The sequence below is a fragment of the Erythrolamprus reginae genome, chromosome 8 (assembly GCF_031021105.1).
Source record: "Erythrolamprus reginae isolate rEryReg1 chromosome 8, rEryReg1.hap1, whole genome shotgun sequence".
NCBI lineage: Eukaryota > Metazoa > Chordata > Lepidosauria > Squamata > Dipsadidae > Erythrolamprus > Erythrolamprus reginae.
The window spans coordinates 31,283,908-31,304,403 of record NC_091957.1 but is presented as its reverse complement, the minus strand read 5'-3'; the positions used below and the strand labels follow the sequence as shown (position 1 = coordinate 31,304,403).

Here is a 20,496-nt window from a genome sequence, read left to right as displayed (position 1 = left end):
TAACCATCTGTCTGAAGTAGTGTAGGGTTTCCTGCCTAAGCAGGGGGTTGGGCTAGAAGACCTCCAGGGTCCCTTCCAACTCTGTTATATTATTATTATTATTATTATTATTATTATTATTATTATTATTATTATTATTATTTTATCTAGCTTCCATCCATTTTTGTCTTGCACTTTAATTCAGTGTTTTGAATTCAAAACAGGACTTTAATTTTAGTTCACATTTAACACTTTTCAGTGTAACAGTACCATCCAAGGAAAATTTAGTTGACTACACCAATAGAAATTATAATTTAATTAGAAACAGAAGTAGGCTGCAGGGCTCAACTCTGACAAACAAACATTGTTGGAGGACTAGTAAAGTATATACAGCACAGTGTGGAATTTCTGCAGTTAGAACTGGCTAAATATGACATGTTGCAACATATTTCTGAGTTAAAAAGTAACAGGAAAAAAGTTATTTAACATGGATTTAGTGTCTCCTGATAAAGAGAAATGTTTACACTCCATCCCTCAGCGCAGGAAAACTCCTGTTACATTTCATGCACATGCACAAATAGAGAAATTAGGGATTATTTCGCCGGCTATGGACTTTTCTTCCTGGGTAAGTATTCAGATCCAGTTATAAGGAAAATAACATCATTGGTTTTAGGAGAAGGACATTATGGTCACAAATCCAGGCACAGATTTCTCCTATAATATATAAGGATTTATAACATCTTGAGAGGTTTAGGTCTCCTAATAGACCATCACTTAAGTATGAGCCAGCAGTGTGGTTCAGCCTGGTTTCCTCGGGTTTCTCAGGTTCCAATTCTCCCTCCATCCCACTCAGTTGTTAAGAATGCTGGCCTTGGGTACCAAAACAGACCTGGTTCATCCTCCGCAGAATCTGTGACTAACTGAGCTGGTCGTGGACACACTCACACAAGGGTCAATCTATTTTACAAAGCACCTGAAGGCCAGACAAGGAACAATGAATAAAAAGGAGAGATTCAATCTAGAAATATGGATACATTTTCTGACAATGAGAACAATCAATCAATGGAGCATCTTACCTTCAGAAGTTGTGGGTGTTCCATCACTGGAAACTTTCAAGAAGGAACTGGACAACTATCTGTTAGAAATGGTATAGAGCCACCAGCTTGAGCAAGGGGTTGGACTAGATGACCTACAGGATCCCCTCCCAACACTATTATTCCATTCCATTCCATTCTCTATTCTCTATTCTCTTTTCTATTCTATATTCTACATTCTACTCTACCCTACCTACCTACCTTACCCTACTCTACTCTACTCTACTCTACTCTATTCTCTGTATTCAAACACTGGGTCTTGTGGTGAGAAAACATTGCCCCCCAACTAGACAGCCACATGGCTGCCTGCACTCCTAGGATATAGAAGTCATCAATAAGTCAAAGCAACTCTCCAAATTTCACAATTGACTGCTTTTTTGCTCTTGGGCACTTTCCCTGTAGATTAGTAAAAGAAGGTGTGAGTCAATGATGTTTACTTTGAAAGCTTACAATAAACTAAAAAAACAACCCCAAAACAAAAACCCAACCCTGAGTTTGCCTCAAGTCCTGCTATAGTCATAAAAGTGAAATAAATACCAACATAAAACCAAACAGATGTAATTATCTGTTTTCAAAATCCCCTTTTTCTTTTTTTCCCTTTTGTTTTTTTTACAATGGCTTAGATCCAAGAGCATCTGAGAAAGCCTTGCAAAAATACTGTGAGCCTCTTTTCTATATCTTCTTCGGAAATTCACAGCGAAGCAATTTGGAGTATAGTTTGTTTTTGCTTTTTATTCCCAGTCCAGACAGAGGCTGAGGATTTTTTTTATTTTCTGCAAGCAAATTAGGAAGACATCCATGCTGAACTATTAATGAGGAACACAGTGGGATCTCCAAGTTGACAGACGGCAAACCGGTGATAAGGGTCCAGAAGCCACTTTCCACACACCAAGCTAGTCAGCACGAAAGAATTCATAACTTTTTAGATCACACTCACATCTGCAATCATGGGTTGTTTTCATCCAAAGTCTTATTTGTGATCTTTGCAACTTTTAACTCGAATGGTGATTGGGGGGGAAAAGCTTGAAAAATGTCCCCGCACCACAAGTTCCATAAACCTAGCTATCCTATGTATAACTTTAAAAGCAACACAATATTTATGCCATCAACCATCACAAATAGTTAAGCATTTACTAAATCTTAAAGAAAAATCCACTGCAAAATTTAGCACATTGATAAAGTGATTATTTTGATTGCAATCAGTCACAAATTTATTCTACAGGTAGTCTTATTTAGTGACTGGCAACTTAGTAAGTGAAGTAGTCATTAAATGAAAGTACAACTTTCTTTCTTTTTCTTTAATAGAACTGAAAAGGCCATAAGTACATTGGTCATAAAGTTAGTTTATCAATTCTGTCATAACTGCAAAAAGTCATTAAATTAGAAAATTGTTAAATGATGATTAGTTGTGTACAGGCAATTCTCAATTTACAATAGTTTGTTTAGGGTCTGTTTAAAATTAAAATGACATAAAAAAGTGACCTATGACCATTTTTCACACTTGCAACCAAGGTTGGATCCTTCCAAGATGGGTCAAATGAGGATCCAAATTGTTCTGTAAATTGCTTAGAGAGGGCTGTAAAAGCACTCTGAAGCGGTATACTGTATAAGTCTAAATGCTATTGCTATTGTGGCATGTGATCAAAACTCAGAAGCTTGGAAACTGACTCATTTTTATGACAATCGCCGGGTCACAGGGTTATGGGATCATGTCTTTCAACCCTCTGACAAGCAAAGTCAATGGGGAAGCCAGATTCATTTTACAACCTTGTGTCCATCCGAAGATAAATTGGAATCCGAGGCACAGCATTCCTCAAAGCCCCAACTTATTAACAGAGCCATTTCATTTCATTTCATTTATTCGATTTGAATGCCGCCCCTCTCCGGAGACTCGGAGCGGCTCACAAAGCCATGTTAGCACATCTGGGAGAAACCCAAATCTCCACCCAGTTTCAAGTTCATTCCCTTGTTCCCACCCCCACATGTTCAACATGTTGACCAGTTGTCTTTTGCCAACATGTCTGCTACTCCATCAACTTCCAGGCAGGAACTGAACAATGCATGACATTGAGAACCTAGAAGGAATTTGTTATGGCTACATCTCTACATCCCTCATGCAACAGCCCTTCCCAAGTTTCCACAGCAAGAACACATTCTTAAGCATAAGGTGTGGCAGGCCAAAGTCTCCAAAGTCAGGCTTCAGCCTGACACCCTGTTACTAACTTAACTACAGTGATTCATTTAACAATTGTGCCAAAAAAGATTGTAAAACGGGACAAAACTCACAGAAAGTTTAGGCTCAATTACTACCTTTCTACATACTGTGCATTTGTATTCTCTTTCTCTCTCCCTCCCTCCCCACTTCCTATCTGAAGTAGAGAGACTAAAAACTGTGCACAGAATTCTCATAAAAAGTTGCAAATATCAAATCAGAATACATGCTGATGCAGAAAAGATGTGTGCTAGTTTATGGACATGTGTTTAATGTTTATTTTTCTGTGCTTGATCATTGCAACCTCCCTTAAATTAATAATGAATGCATCTTAGCAAATTATTAAAATGTTCTTCAGTAAAGTTGATGCATTATAAGATGAGCTGAAAAACTGGGGAGGGAGAGAATTTTTGTGTTAATCAGTCTTTTATGTAGAACAGTGAACAGAGAATAATGCCAAATTATGCTGTTTGCTTTTCTGAGCACAGTCAATTAAAGGATTTAATTTTAAGAAGAGGGAGAACAATGCTGTCTGATCCAAACTATTTGGAACCTTATGTTCCCAACGAATCTAGCATTGACTTGATGCTTTAGGCTGCTTTTGCAACATGGAGAAATGTCAAACAACCACAAAACTCCTAAAATTTGGCCTTGTAAAAATTTGCCATGGTTTTGATTAATTCCTGTTGACTTGAAAAAAATAGCCTGGAAGAATTAATTGGAGACATGCCAAGACAGCTGAAAGAATTTAAATATTACAGGCTTTCGTGGGTTTGGGACCATTTTATTGCCTTTTAAAAAGAAATGAGCAAACTCTTTTTCCACACTCCAAACTCTACTTCCAGATGCAGGGATTGATCCAGCTTTTCTTCTTATGTTCTTAGTATCTTTTGTGGTTTCAGAGATTCTAGAGATAAGATTTTAAAAGCCAAAATTTCCTGAAAGATGTTCTAATAACAGATGCTGAAGTCACATATCAATCCAAATTATGGTTTGGATGATTTAACAAATAATAATGAATCACAGCTTTGGTTTATACAGATAGTCATCAATTCACCACCATTCATTTAATGGCCATTTGACGTTACAATGGCAGTGAAAAAAGTGACTTATAGCTGTTCCTCACACTTATGATGGTCACAGGCAGCACAGGAAGGAAGGAAGGACGGAAGGATGGAAGGAAGGAAGGAAGGAAGGAAGGAAAGGCAAAAAGGATCTCTCCTCAGAGATTTTGTGGTTCCCACTTTTATGTCATTCAGGAAACTGTTGGCTTAAAGTTAGTCTGATTGCAAAGCCTCTTTTCATCCTTTTGCTTGTTTTGTTTTGATTACTTTGCTCTTCTGCTCTGTTATATCTTTTATATGGAATTGCATTGATGGCACTTAATCAACAATATGGGCAGAATCAAAGAAAGGTACAAAGATGGAACTCCTTGCTTGTTATTTCTCCTTCTAATGTTCCTGGTGATCAAACTAATAAGAAGAAATTGCAGACTGTTTTGGATCTTCACCTCAAATCTACTAACTTAACCCAGCTATTTATCCTGTAAATGTTTAAAACACAGATAATTATGCTACTGAATTTTGACAGTGTAACCTTGGGGGCCCAAGGTTGATGATCCTGCCATATTCTGATCCCTTAATTCTACCCCTTCCAATTTTTTTTTGAATAATTACAGATAAAAGTTCAGGGCTAAATAGAGACTAGTGTTCCTTAAAAATCCAGTAGAAAGGAAACCAGGTCATGTTTTTATTTATACAACATTTGCCAGGAAATGTAAGCTTGCAAGTATTTTGAACGTCAGTCAAATTCTTACTGTAATGCTTCGAATATCCTCTTTTCACAATATATATTAAAAATTATGTAACTGTGAAAGGGCGTAAAAGACGATGTAATTTTGGTCCTGTTTTCATTTACTTTGGCCGTGTCCCTCAATGAGTTTGAAACCACATCCACATGCAGAGCTGTCCATCACAATGACCTCTGGGACTGTCTGGTGCAAAGTGGAGAGTGGATCTAGCAAGATTTCCCATCTAATGATGGCTCAGCTCTGTTCTTCTGGCAAGAGTCATTGAGTAAAGATCTACAACTTCCCTGAACTGTTCAGAAGTTGAACATGTTTGATTCATGAATGGGCGAGTTTCCAATATCAACTGCCAAACCAAAAACCCCCCACCATATTTAGGAACTTGAGTTCTGATTATGTCAAGCATTGAGTAAGAAAAACCATCACAAAAAGAAGAGAAGTTGAAGAATAGAGCTTTTATAGAGAAGTACAATTAAGGGAAACAAAAAGATACAAGATGTTTTCTACATTATTAAGATTTGTGGAAAAGAAGTAGACTATGAATTATCTGTAGATAAGAACATTTTGATGTTATTTTGATACTGAATGGTGTAGGGCAGTGATGGCAAACCTTTTTTGGTCTGTGCGTCAAAAGTGTTGAGTCCTACTAACCAGGCAGTATTGCTCAGAATACTTTATTATGGCAGGAACTCGGAACAGAAGGCAATCACCGAAAGGAAACCGGAGGAAACAGAATCACCTCAGCTGCTTCTAACACCCGTTTATAATCAACTATCTGAAAGTCTCCGACCAATAAGAGGCGCCAAACTTCCCTTGCTCTGAACGCTCCAATCCCAGCAGCCCGGCTATTGCTGGGACATAACAATAAGGTTGTGTGCGCATGTGCTAGCACATGCACATATGCCCATACCCATTTCCTCTTCCCCACACACATGTGCACCCCCCGCGCTGCCCACCCTCCATCCCCACACATTCACACATACCTCACTGAAGCCTCAAACTGAAAAAGCAGCCAAATGGAAAAACCAGAAGTTCAAAAAAACAGACTTTCGGTTTGCCCATTGTCCTGTTTTTTGCACTTTGGAGCCTTCAGAGAAACTTCCTGAAGCCCCAGAGTGCGAAAAACAGCACAAGGGCAAACCGGAAGTCCATTTTCCAAACTTATAGTTGGCTCGTTGGGCAGTTTTTCGCACTCCAGGGCTTCAGGGAAGCTTCCCTGAAAACCTCCAGACAGTGAAATGGCCCTTCCCAAGGCCCAGAATCAGTTGGCTAGTGCTTGCATCATACTGGAGCTGACACAGGGCAATGCCTCGCATGCCCTCTGATATGGGTCCATGTGCCATCTGTGGCATATGTGCCATAGGTTCGCCATCACAAACGCAATGTCCCGGGTTCTGTGATCACGTTTTGTGACCTCCTGACAAGCAGACTCAATGGGGAAGCCAGATTTACTTAACAACCGTGTTACTATCTTAACAACTGTAAGATTCACTTAACAACTTGGCAAGTAAGATCATAAAATGAGGTAAAACTCACATAACAAATGTCTCACTTAGTAGCATCATTTCTGAGCTCAATTGTGATCATAAGTTGAGGACTTATGTGTATTCTGATGTTTTGACCTCATCGGCAGAATGAACACTACCGTCTTTCATTCATCAGAAATCTTCAAAAAAGATACTGGACAAAATAATTTTCAATGAAGTTTTCAACTTTGATCATGTTTTTGACTTTGCCATATGTATATTTTTTAAAAAAGAATGAATTGGAATCATGATTTAGATTCCCACTGCTACATGCTGGTTAACCACAAATTGAATCTTCGGATGACTGAACTTGCCTCTAGTCTAAGTGAGAATCTGAATTTGCGGTCTCAAGTATGTCTGCAGTGTTGGCACATTCCCTTTGCAGAGGGGACTGTTCAATGTAGGCTTACTATAATTAGAATTCTTTTCTCTGAAAAGAATGAATCAGAAGCCATATGTGTGACATCCATGAAAGTTATGCTCTAATCAGCTGCATCTCCCTACTCCAAACTCACTTCTGGGAATTCCTGCTTGATGTATCTTTGCTTTATTCTGTTGGGTTTAAAATAATAGACTAGTCATTAATTCCATTACCGTAGGAGACAATCAGGTTGAGCTCAAGAAAGTCATCAGTCTTGAGTCCCTTTGCCACACAGGTCTAAGCACACCTTGGCCTTCCATTGACTCTTATCTGTCACCAATTTGCTTCGAATCTTAGTAATTCAGATTGTTGTAGAGAGTGTTAGGATGCATTAAACCTGCATTCATTTGAACCACCCTACTTTTCTGCACCTGACATTTATTCTGAATCACTTTGGGTACCGGATTTCTTTCTTTTAAAACTTTTACCAAAAAAGAAGTCAATAACTTGTAGGCTTCCCCCTCAGCCAAATTAAAGGAGCCTACTAGTTAATTAATCTAGGAGAACTCAACCAGACCATTTTGTTTGTCTGCTTTATTCTCACAGGAGTTCTGTGAAGATCCTCATCTGACTATACATGGAATCAGTTCCCATGATTTACATCAAGGAAGCCTGGGAAACTGTTGGTTTGTGGCTGCTTGTTCTTGCCTAGCTCTTCGGAAGAAGCTGTGGCAGAAGGTAGTCCTCCAGAGCCATAAAGGTTGCATTCTTTGGCTAAAATTTAAACAGGGTGTTCAAAGCCATCCCACCTTGGAATGGTGGCCTCAGACATTCCCCAGAACCCTCTCATCAAAACAAGTTGCATTCTCCGCACACCATAACGACAAATGTTGTTGGTTTAAGGGAAGGGAAGTTTGTGTTTTGATCTACAGTTGTATATCTCAACCTTTGTGTCTTTGAGATATGTGGACGTGTAGAATTCCCCAGCCAGCCTGTTGTGGATGCACAACTGTATAAGTTAGGGGTGGAGTAAGTTTAAAAACATTTTGTGATGGGGAAATTCTGTCCCTGCAAATTTTATCAATTGATTCAGGAGACACCAATCTTTATGATTTTCTTTTTCATAAAAACCTGGATCATTTTATAGTTATTCCAGAGAGGAATATGGAGAAATTACCCATCTGTACCTTTAATGGATAACTTTAATGTAGGTTTATTTGAGAGGGATGTTTTTCTTCTTTCATTAAGAGACTGTCAGTTGCAATTTCCATTTGTGTGCATAGATTTTATTTCAGCAATAAACAAATTGATCTGGCTCACCAATGAATGTTTTCTGTCCTTTGTTTGCAGTATATTTTCAGTTTCTTTGCATATTGTAGGTGATCCCAAATATTAAGGAACAGGACTGGGACCAAAAGAAACCAGAGAAATATGCTGGAATCTTTCACTTCCATTTCTGGTGTTTTGGAGAATGGATTGATGTGGTCATAGATGATCGTTTGCCAACTATAGACAATAAGCTGATCTACTGCCATTCTAAGGAGCCTAATGAATTCTGGAGTGCACTTCTGGAGAAAGCCTATGCAAAGTATGTGGTGATTAATGAGGTATAAGCACAGTTTTATCAGCCACACAAATAAGATTTCTCAGTATGGGGATATTCATAGTCATTGTTCCTTTCTACAAAAGCCTTGAAGCGAGTTCATGCTATTACTTTCCTATTTCAGATTCATTCCAGTATAAAGAGCATAGGGTTTTAGAAGTGGCAGAAGAGAATTGGATTAAAAGAAGGTCAATACTGCTGGCAAAGCAAACAAATAGCTATTCTATTATTGAGTTATATTTTCATGGCAGTTCATTACTATAAAATCTCCCATTACTGTGTAGATCTAGAGATTTACATGTGGAACAACATTTGAGGCCGCGCAGTGGGTAGAGTGCAGTACTGCAGGCCACTAAAGCTGACTACTAGATCTGTAGGTCAGCAGTTGAAATCTCATCACCGGCTCAAAGTTGACTCAACCTGCCATCCTTCCGAGGTGGGTAATATTGTGGGGGCAATATGCTGGCTCTCTTAAAAAGGGTTATTGGTAACATGTTGTAAGCCGCCCTGAGTCTAAGGAGAAGGGCGGCATTAAAAAAAATCAAATAAGTAAGTGAGTGAGTGAGTGAGTGAGTGAGTGAACGAATGAATGAATGAATAAACAAACAAACAAATAAATAAACAAATAAATAAATAAATAAATTTCTGCAAAGTCAGATGAAGGTAGTCCTCCAGAGTTCATTTGAAGCTCCACCCACTTTATTGTCTCTTCTGTTGTGCAGGAACCCCTGGAGAGTCCAAGAAAGTCAGGTGTAGTTATGGAGAAATACATAGCAAAATTTCATCAATTGCATGTCTGAAACTCTGTGTCCTGTCTTCTCTAGGATGGCAGGTTGCTACGAAGCCTTGGATGGAGGCAGCACAGCGGAGGCGATTGTCGATTTCACAGGAGCCGTAGCAGAATCCATCAACCTGATTGATGGCAATTATGACCACAGTATCATCGAGCAGGTGAAACTCTTTAGAGAATTGCTGAAGGTTCATAAAAGGGGAGGACTGACCAGCTGCTACATCATGGTAAGTGCACTGAAAGCAAGCTGTAATGTGTCCTTTAGTCTGTGCTTGACTGTTTATCAAACTCTCATTCCCATAAGGTAGACCAGACTAGGCGATCAACTTCCTAGGAAGGCTAAAACTTCCTTTATTTAAATTTATTAAATTTATTTAATACAGAATCTTGCAAGTCTGGTTATGCTGTAGCTTCCTCCCACCAGGAATAGCAATAGCAATAGCATTTAGACTTATACAGCTCTTCATATTGCTTTTAAAGCCATCTCCAAGCAGTTTACAGAATCAACATATTGCCCCCAACAATTTTACGCACCTTGGAAGGAAGGAAGGCTGAATCAACCTTGAGCTGGTGGTGAGGTTTGAACTGCTGAACTACAGCTAGCAATTAGCTGAAGTAGCCTGCAGTGCTGCACTCTAACCACTGTGCCACCCTGGCTCTGGAAGGTGTCTACCTGAGACACTTCTCAATGTTATCTATTTCTCTGGACTTAAACAAGTGTCAGTCCTTTTGGCCCGCATGTCTCCATCATGGTGATTTTACTTATTCTCTCCACAAACTCAAGAAAAGAGGCAAGATGATTGAGAGCAGCCTGGTTCATTCTGCCAATTAATCTCTGGATTTGCCAGGATATAAGTCTCAAGTGAAGTAAACAAATAACAAAGCCAGTTATCATGTAGGTCTCTATGCTAACATCCATAAATCCACCAAGCTATATGCCTCCAATGCCACATATATGCATCCAGTAGCATCTTTGGCTCTGAGACTTCTATCCAAATGTTGAAAGCATTAAACTATCCCAGTGCAATTACAAAGGAACAGCAAAATTTATATCACCTCAATGCATTGTTACTTTCATCATCCCAAAGGTGCTTTTCCAAAAGACAACTGGACTTCCTTGGGGGGTTTTGTCGAAAAATATTTCACTTCTCGTCCAAGAACCTTCTTCAGGTCTGAAGAGCTGAAGAAGATTGGGACAATCATAACCTGACAATTGAGAATTTCCATAGACATGCTGCTTTCATATTCTTCCTGTGGACACCACTTTATGCATGTGTATGTACAGTAGCTTTGTTTATGCCTAAACTAGTCCCAATTCACCCCCTTTTTCAGTTTCAAATCATCCATCTAGCAAAATGTGTTTGTTTGTTTGTTGCATGTTCATTTATTAAATTTGTATGCCACCCAACTGCCAAAGGACTCTGGGCAGCTTTCAACAACTAGAATCAATATCAAAACAATTTAAAACCCAATTCATACAGTCGTACAATCTTATGGTGGCCAGATCTAAAGATGTATCAATTAATCACAGCCACCAGGCCTGCTGGCAAAGCCAGGTCTTTAAGTCTTTTTGGAAAGCCAGTAAGATGGGGACAGTATGAATCTCAGGAGATAGTTGGTTCCAGAGAGCCAGAGCCGCCGCAGAGAAGGCCCTCTCCCATGGCCCTGCCAGCCGGCACTGCTTAGCCGATAGGACCGGAGAAGGCCAACTCTGTGGGCGCTAATCAGTTGCTGGGAGCTATGCAGCAGAAAACGGATCCAAACATAGTCTGGCCCTAAGCCTTGTTGGACTTTATAGGGGATAACCAACCTATAAAAATAAAATTAGCTCCTCATCTCTCCTGTTAAAATTGCCTTAGGAATGAAGCAGTTTTCCATGCTTTTGGAGGTCCCAGAGAGAGAGAGGAGGAAAGTGGGGCTGGAAGGAGAGAGGGTTTCAGCCCACCTGCTTGAAAATGGCCTAATAATTCAAAGACCCAAATCTAAGCATAATTCAGTTCCCTCAAGGCTATTGCCTTTACAATGAAGAAAAGCATTGAGTGATGTGGGAGAAGACTTGGATGAGAAGTGAAATATCTTCAAAGAAAAACCAGAAAGTCCAGCTGCCTCTTAAAAAAGCACCTTTGGGACAACCATGACCTGAATGACTGATAATTTTCATAATCATTTATTACCAATTGTCTATTCAGTTGGATGAGATATTTTGGCTTGGACAATTACATAGAAACATAGAAGTCTGACGGCAGAAAAAGACCTCATGGTCCATCTAGTCTGCCCTTATACTATTTTCTGTATTTTATCTTAGGATGGATATATGTTTATCCCAGGCATGTTTAAATTCAGTTACTGTGGATTTATCTACCACATCTGCTGGAAGTTTGTTCCAAGGATCTACTACTCTTTCAGTAAAATAATATTTTCTCATGTTGCTTTTGATCTTTCCCCCAACTAACTTCAGATTGTGTCCCCTTGTTCTTGTGTTCACTTTCCTATTAATTATCTCCAAGGAAAAGTGAATTCTGTGAAAATCTCATGGATAGTGTGGAGATCTTGTAACTTTCAGGGACAAAGTGTCTAAGGGCTTTGTGCAAATGTCCCCTCTTTCCTTATATTTAATTTAATTTATTTGATTTATGTAGTCATTCTCCAGTGGTGACTTTTCCCATTGAGCTTTTTCAAAACAGTATTACAGTCAAAACTAAAGGGAAGCCCATCCTTGAAAAATGACTAGGGAGCTTCTTCAGACAAATCATTTATCTAATTTGCCTGTACACAAGTTGAGTGGGCTCAAAATTGATAGTTATCAATGACTTAATTTCCCCCAACCAACCTCAGTCCAAATTGCCTTCTTCAGTGCCACAAAATTCCCTGAAAAAGGGATTCAAGAGAGATTCTGTGTAGCCAGTCTCTGCTTTTCTGCCATCTTCTCCGCAAAAGATTTTATGGGATTATAAACTTGAAAGGAACAACAGGGAAGCTAGAGCGATACTGCGATCAGTTGAGAATGCATCACAGAATGTCTTCAGATCTCCTGCAGGGATGTGTTGTAGACATACTAGATTTCTGGAGACAAATTCTTGTGGGAAGGATCTGAGGTGAAAAAATAGTTGGAAACCCTCAACAAAGCCATTGTGTCTCCTGAAATGCTATTGACCTTTGTAGAAATGTCCACCCCTTTGAAATGGGACAAAATATGAGTAATTCCTGGATTGGGTTTTAGAGATAATTAAAATGAGACATGTCCAAGCATACTTTGTCATCCATTCCATTTATGTTTTTGTTTACACCACATCCCATACACACATCTTTCTATAGACACTCCCTGGTTGTGGGTAAATAAGGACTTAATGGTGATCTTGTAAAATCCTGAAGAGCAATATTATAACAAAACAAAAATCCAGCACAAAAGCCTTCAAGTTGCATCAGACTAATGATCCTAAACAGCCAATCAAATTCTCCAAGAAGCTCTGTCAACCAATTCTTACCCCAGTCCTGAAACATTGATTGTCATCTGCAATTCAGCCATGCTTTGTAGCACTTGAGAGCAAATGTTAAATCAGGCACAAATGTTTCATGCCTAAGACTGGTACACCTAAATTAGACATCTGGCTGAAATCAATGGGCATGGATCTTCACTCAAACGTTTATCTCTGAGACAATACATTCAAACTCCAAACTTGTCTTTAGAGCACAACATTTTTCCATGACCTCTTAACCTCATGAGTGGAAATTAAGGGTACTGTGGAATAATATAGTTTATTATTCTGCACTAATTAATTCTCAAACAGAACTCTGCCATGGTTTGCAAGCAGAGTAGACAGAGACTTGTACATCAATTAACATTGAAAATTTGATTTGATTTTAATTATTTAATTTAACATTGTCCATATTTACTTATCCATGTGAACATCATAAGAAAATTCTTATGGATTTTTCTTTTCTTTTTTCTTTTAGACATGCAATTTACTTTATAGTTTTGTAGGATTCTACAAGAAATGTTTCTTTGGTATTTTATTTCAGGCTATCCTACTCTGAGTAAACCTGTCTAGTAAGAATATTTCCTATTGGTGGATCATGTCATTTTGCTCTAAAATAAATCCATGTTGTCAGTTTCAGGCTTCTATATCTCTAGAAGAATACCCCAGTCTCTTTCTTGTACAGGATATTCTGTGGATTAGCCTACTTATTTCTTATGACAAGCTTACCAGGGAATCTGATTAAGTATTTCCTATTTGTTTCAGTAGGGAGATTATTCATTATCTCTACTGAAGAATATTCACGAGGCATAGTTCATTTCATACCTGAAAGAGATATCTACTTCTTCAGAGAGAATTTAATTAAAAAAATTAAAATCTCCAAATAAAATATTAAGATAATAGAAGGAATTCTCTTCTGTGATACTATATACCCAATAGCAATGCTACACCTTTGAGTTCTCATTCTAATCACACACCAACCTGGATTCAAGTCTTACTCAAAAGAACACAATGGAGTTGGTGCGTCTTGGAGCATTTGTGTTTCTACTACTGAAACACATCTTAAGTGTATGCCTGAACAGAACTTCACAAATTTGACTGACATATGTCATTAGCAAGTTCTGGAGCTTCTTATCATATTTTAAGATATAGATAAGAACAGTAATATTTCATTTAGATGAATAATAAATAATAGTATACAGTCAGGTGGAGCAACATTTAGAAGAAGTCACTATTGATGGGAAAAACCAATAACCACAATAAAAGTTTGCATTGATTTATGTTCATCTTATGCCTAGCCTTCATCCTTCAGTGATTTTGAAGTACAGACGGACATGGGTTTAGTCAAAGGTCATGCCTATTCAGTGACGTCTGTCCTGAAAATGTCTATTGGACAGAAGAACCTGTGCCGTGGAAAGTCTGAGAAACTCTTCATGATCCGATTAAGGAATCCTTGGGGAAAGAAGGAATGGAATGGAGCATGGAGTGACGAGTAAGTAGTCCATGCATTAAGAATGAGAAGAAGCATTAGAGCCAAGATCATGTGAAAGGTCAATACCACTTTCTAATGCGTTGATATGACTACGTTTGAAAAACTGAGCCGGGGTGGTGCAGCAGGTAGAGTGCTGTACTATAGGCCACTGAAGCTGACTGTAGATCCGTAGGTTAGCGGTTCAAATCTCATCACTGGCTCAAGGTTGACTCAGCCTTCCATCCTTCTGAGGTGAGTTAAATTAGGACTCCGGATTATGGGGGCGATGATTAGGGGACATATGAAGAAAAGTTGCAAGAATTGGGTATGTCTAGTTTAATGAAAAGAAGGATTGACATGATAGCAATGTTCCAGTATCTCAGGGGCTGCTACAAAGAAGAGGAGGTCAACCTATTCTCCAAAGCACCTGTAGGCAGGACAAGAAACAATGGAGGGAAACTAATCAAGGAGAGAACCAACCTAGAACTGAGGAGAAATCTCCTTATAGTTAGAACAGTTAAACAGTGGAATGACTTGCCTCCAGAAGTTGTGGATGTTCCAACACTGAAAGTGTCACTTGTCCAGAATGGTATAGGACAGTGAGGGCAAACCTATGGCATGGGTGCCACAGGTGGCACGCAGAGCCATATCTGCTGGCACGCAAGCCATTGCCCTAACTCAGCTCCAATGCACATGTGAACACTGGCCAACTGATTTTCGGGTTGCACAGAGGCTCTGGGAGAGCGTTTTTAGCTTCTGGGGGGCCTCGGGGGATGGGGGAGGGTGTTTTTGCCTCTGGAGCCTGTGCAGGGCAAAAAACAGGCCTAACGGGCCCACCAGAAGATGGGAAGCAGGCTACTTCTGGCCTCCAGAGGGCTTCCGGGGGGACAGGGGAGGCCATTTTCACCATCACCAGGCACTGAATTATGAGTGTGGGCACTTAATGATTGTGATGAAGGGATGAAAGAATTCTTAGACATTTACAGAAGGCTCGGACACTGGGTAGACATTGCAAATGGTAGAAAATGGTAAAAAGTCAAAATGTTCTTAATGACTTAGAGAGGGAGCCTGGAAAAACCAGAATGAAATTTAAATGTGAAAAATCTCCACTTAGGAAACAAAAATATGGTAATGCAGAGGACAAGAGGTGCTTTATTTTCTTAACCAAACTCAAACGGCTAGTGGTACCTGAACACACTTGTAAGTGGATCACAAGCTTCCTAACAGACAGGCAGCAGCAGGTGAAGCTATGAAAAAATCACATCAGATACATGTACAATTAGCACAGGTGCCCCCCAAGGCTGTGTACTCTCACCACTTCTCTCTATACAATAATGACTGCATCTCAAACGATCCAGCTGTTAAACTACTGAAGTTTGCAGACGATACAGCAGTGATCGGACTCATTCGAGACAATGATGAATCCGCATACAGACGGGAGATTGAACAACTATCCTTGTGGTGTGACCAGAATAATCTAGAACTGAACACACTCAAAACCATAGAAATGGTGGTAGACTTTAGGAGAAACTCTCCCATCCTTCCACCTCTCACAATACTAGACAACACAGTATCAATAGTAGAGACCTTCAAATTTCTAGGTTCTATCATATCTCAAGACCTAAAATGGTCGCCTAACATCAAAAACATCATCAAAAAAGCACAACAAAGAATGTTCTTTCTGCGCCAGCTCAGGAAGCTCAAACTGCCCAAGGAGCTGCTGATCCAGGTCTACAGAGGAATCACTGCGTCTGTCATCTGCACCTCTATAACTGTCTGGTATGGTGCTGCAACCCAACAGGACTGACACAGATTTCAGAGGAGAATCAGAACTACAGAAAAAACAATTGCTGCCAACCTGCCTTCCATTGAGGTCCTGTAGACTGCACGAGTCAAAAAGAGAGCGGGGAAAATATTAACTGACCCCTCGCATCCTGGACACAAACTGTTTCAACTCCTACCCTCAAAACATCGCTACAGAGCCTTGCACACCAAGACAACTAGACACAATAACAGTTTTTTCCCAAACGCCATCACTCTACTAAACAAATATTTCCCTCAACACTGTCGGACTTTTTACTAAATCTGCACTTCTATTTCTATTAGTTTTTCTCATCATTCCTATCATCCTTTTCCTCCCACTTAGGACTGTATGACTGTAACTTGTTGCTTGTATCCTAAGATTTTTATTAATATTGATTGTTTCTTCATTGCTTATTTGACCCCTATGACAATAATTCATTCGTTTGTTTGTTTGTTTGTTTGTTTATTTATTTGTTTGTTTATTTGTTTGTTGTTAGAGTTGGAAGGGACCATGCAGGTCATCAAGTCCAACCCCCTGCCTAAGCAGGAACCCTATAGCATCCCAGCCAAATGGCAGTCCAATTTCCTCTTTAAAAATGTCCAGAGTATTGGAGTTCAAAACGTCCGCTGGTAGGTTGTTCCACTGGTTGATCATTCTGACTGTCAGGAAGTTCTTCCTTATTTCCAGGTTGAATCTCTCCTTGGTCAGCTTCCAGCCGTTGTTCCTCATCCGGCCCTCCGGTGCCCTGGAGAATAAAGTGATCCCCTCCTCTCTGTGGCAATCATTAAGTGTTGTACCACATGATTCTTGACAAATGCATCTTTTTCTTTTATGTACACTGTGAGCATATGCACCAAGACAAATTCCTTGTGTGTCCAATCACTCTTGGCCAATAAAAAATTCTATTCTATTCTATTTTATTCTATTCTATTCTCTATTTATTTTCTAAAAGAGTTGGTGAAAAAAATCTGGAAAGTAAGTAGATACCAAACTGAATATAAAATCAACTCCCAAATCAACTATCAGTTTGTAGAAAACACTTTCGTCAAGCAGTCATCCAGGAAAAAGTCTTCATCTTTCAAGAAAACAATTATTTTTATACAGGACAATGCTCCATCACATATATTGAAGTACTGCAATGCACAGCTAGACAATAAAGGCCTCAAAGATGAATGAATAATGACAAGTCTGCCCTTCCTCATCTGACCTAAACCCTATTGTGAACTTGTAAATTGAATTGTTTCTTTATTATTCTCACTTTAACAAATGAAGCTAAATGAGTGAGATGGGAAAATTTTCATACTTCATTTAGTTGCATAAGAATTCTGCACACTAATAATTGCCCAATAATTGGGCAGACATAGATATTCTTCTAAGAAAGGCATAACCTCATTTTAATTTTTTTAAATATTCAGATTTGAGATTTATTAATATTTTGGATTGACCAAGAGCACTGTAGTTGTTCAATAATAATAGTAATCCTCAAAAATAAAGCTTGCCTAATAATTGTGCACACTGTGTAGTTAAGTCAGCAATCCTCCCACACCATCTAAAAGCCTATCAGCCTTTTAGTAAACTTGAACTGGTGAATTACCAGGTAAATCCGCACAGTTTAGAGGGAACAGTGCCCCTGGGTTAGGGGCTAGGAGTGCAAGAGTATTCAAACTTGGCAAGTTTAAAAGACTTGTGGACTTCAACTCCCATTCCTGAGCTGGAGGAGCAATTATGAGAGTTGTAGTCCACAAGTTTTAAAGCTGTCACATTTGAAGTTTCTAAAAAGCGTACATGTTTGCAAAAGGTATTCTGATATACTGGTATTTTATTATATAATATATTACTACACCATTTGGTTGAGAATATTTTTCCCTTGTTTTCCAACTCTAAATTCTAGGTGCATCTTATACTCTGAAAAATACAGTAAATTTCTGGCAGGCAGAGACCAAAGAGTGGGTGTGGCTGGGTAGGGCTACATTCGGTGTATAAGATGCACCCAAGTTTTCACCCTTTTTTGGAGGGTAAAAAGCTGTGTCTTATACTCTGAAGAATATGATAGGTGTTTAACTTTTTTCCCCTTTCTTTTTTTAGATCTGAGGAATGGAAAAAAGTGACCAAATCAGAGTGCACAAGATTAGGTCTCACCCTTGAAAATAATGGAGAATTTTGGTGAGCTCAGTTAATCAATGTCCGTGTCATATTTAGTTTTGCTTCCAATAATCCTTAGTGGCGGTATCTTCTCTCCACAGGAATTTTTTCCTCATACAAATTTCCATCATTGATTGATTGATTGATTGATTGATTGATTGATTGATTGATTGATTGATTGATTGATTCATCATTGATTGAGCCATGTAGCGTTTTGGTATTTAGCTACGTAGGAAAAAATAAAATGACTATTCCTGGCAGAGAATCTTAGCTTTTGAGTAGCAAACAGATGAACATTTGGGTGTTTTGTTTGCCCTGTAGTGGTTGATCAATCTAATATGCAATTACAGGTAGTCCTCAACTTACAACAGTTCATTTAGTGACCAATCAAAATTACAACAGCATTGGAAAAAGTGACCTATGACTGTTTTTCATAGTTATGACCTTTGCAGCATCCCCATGATCATGTGATCAAAATTCAGATGCATGGCAACTGGTTCATATTTATGACCACTGCTGTGTCCCAGGATCCCTTTTGCGACCTTCTGAGAAGCAAAGTCAATGGGGAAGCCAGATTTACTTAACAACCAGGTTACTAATTTATCAGCTGCACTGATTCACTTAAAAACTGTGATAGGAAAAGTCATGAAATGGGGCGAAACTCACTTAACAAATATCTCACTTAAGAATAGCAATTTTGACTCAATTGTGATTGTAAGTCGAGGATTACCTGTAGAACATTGCTCCGGTTAGATGTATAAAACCAAGTTGGTCTAAGTCTTTAACTTTAGTCAATGACCAATATTTCATTTAGAAAGGTGTAAAGGTTAAAACTTGTACCTAAAATAAAACCAAATTTTACAGTAAATAGCACCAGTGATTATTAAAATATGAACCACTAACTATTGTGGGAAGAAACATTCAGCAAACCTGGCAGATCTCTGGTTGTTCTTTAATAATTGGTATGCCCATCTGCAGGGTTTCCAAAGAATTTAAGCTCCAAACCCTTCAGAAAAAGAATGGAAAAGATTGATGGGAAAAAAGGTGAATGATTATGTTTGTTTTTTCAGCCTCAGCCAAGATCTAAGAAGTAGACTATACATTGGAGGGCAGGTGTTATTTTTATATTTGAAAGAAACGTTTTCTACTCATCCACCCACCATCAATTAAACAATGTGCTTAGGGGGGGGTTTTGTTTTTGTTTCCTTTTTAAATTCAACTATGGGTCAGGATGACATTTGAAGACTGGTGCAAAAACTTCACTGATGTGGACATTTGTCGAATTGTGAACACCTCTTTCTTCAGTATCCATAAGACTTGGGAAAAGAAAATGATGCGTGGACAGTGGACGAAGAATCCAAATGCCATGTTAAATCGCTCTGGAGGGAGTTTAAACAACGAAGCCACCTTTCTTCAAAATCCTCAGGTTTTCATATCAAATTTAAATTTGATGAATACATAATTGTGTATGTAACAGCCGCTTTCAGAATGCAATAAGGGAACTTTCTCAGGATCATCCTCTGCCCATTTTTCAGATGTTGTAACCCACATGGCCCTCCCTCCCCCTACATTTCCTGAAATGTGCGAAATCCCAGGGCATTTAAGTGCCAAGAAAAGGGTTAAAAAGCAATAAGGTACAGGATATAGGATACACAGGGGATAGAGCAACTATATAATATAAATGACCCCTTTCCCTGAAGAATGGCAGAATCATGGATCTGATAATTTCAGTATTTTATTTTCTGCAATCTGCATTGTGACATTTTGAGAAATTATACCCTCTGGTGACTAAATTCCATCAGAAGTTTTGGTATCAAACTTCCCAAAGATCAGATTTTACAGCCAATTGTCTTTAATTGAAAGTAGGCATGTCCCATTTTTATCCCTCAACTGACCCAAGATAAACAGCATCACTTCATCTCCTTAGATTTAAAAAGAATAAAACTGGCACAGAAAACTAATTCTTGGGTTTCATTCTACAGGTTGAACTTTGATCTGCCTCCTATTCGTTGCCATATGTCATTACATTTCTCTACATAACAAGCCTGGAGCTAGGGTAGTTACATGTTTTGGCATTTCAGCTTACAACATTGGCCAATCAGATATCTTCAGAGATTCCATTAATAAGGCTGACAAGAATTCCCATAACTCAGCATTAATCTTGAGGAGGTTTAGTATTTTCCAAGTATCTACTTCAACATCCAAAGAGCCTTCAAGTTGGGAGATTATGG

General features: G+C 38.8%; 1 protein-coding gene across 6 annotated transcripts in view; it reads left to right on the top strand.

Moving 5' to 3' along the window:
• The window catches only part of CAPN6 (calpain 6), a 95,164-nt gene that overhangs the window by 42,719 nt on the left and 31,949 nt on the right, over positions 1–20,496 (top strand). For 2 of the 6 annotated variants that reach the window (XM_070759575.1, XM_070759581.1), the window contains exons 3-9: positions 1,697–1,732; positions 7,586–7,717; positions 8,359–8,567; positions 9,407–9,599; positions 14,147–14,340; positions 18,209–18,286; positions 19,496–19,691. In XM_070759575.1, coding sequence (XP_070615676.1) covers positions 1,697–1,732; positions 7,586–7,717; positions 8,359–8,567; positions 9,407–9,599; positions 14,147–14,340; positions 18,209–18,286; positions 19,496–19,691 — 1,038 coding nt within the window. The remainder of the gene's footprint in view (positions 1–1,696; positions 1,733–7,585; positions 7,718–8,358; positions 8,568–9,406; positions 9,600–14,146; positions 14,341–18,208; positions 18,287–19,495; positions 19,692–20,496) is intronic. The other 4 variants (XM_070759577.1, XM_070759576.1, XM_070759579.1 and 1 more) reach the window with 3 other exon arrangements.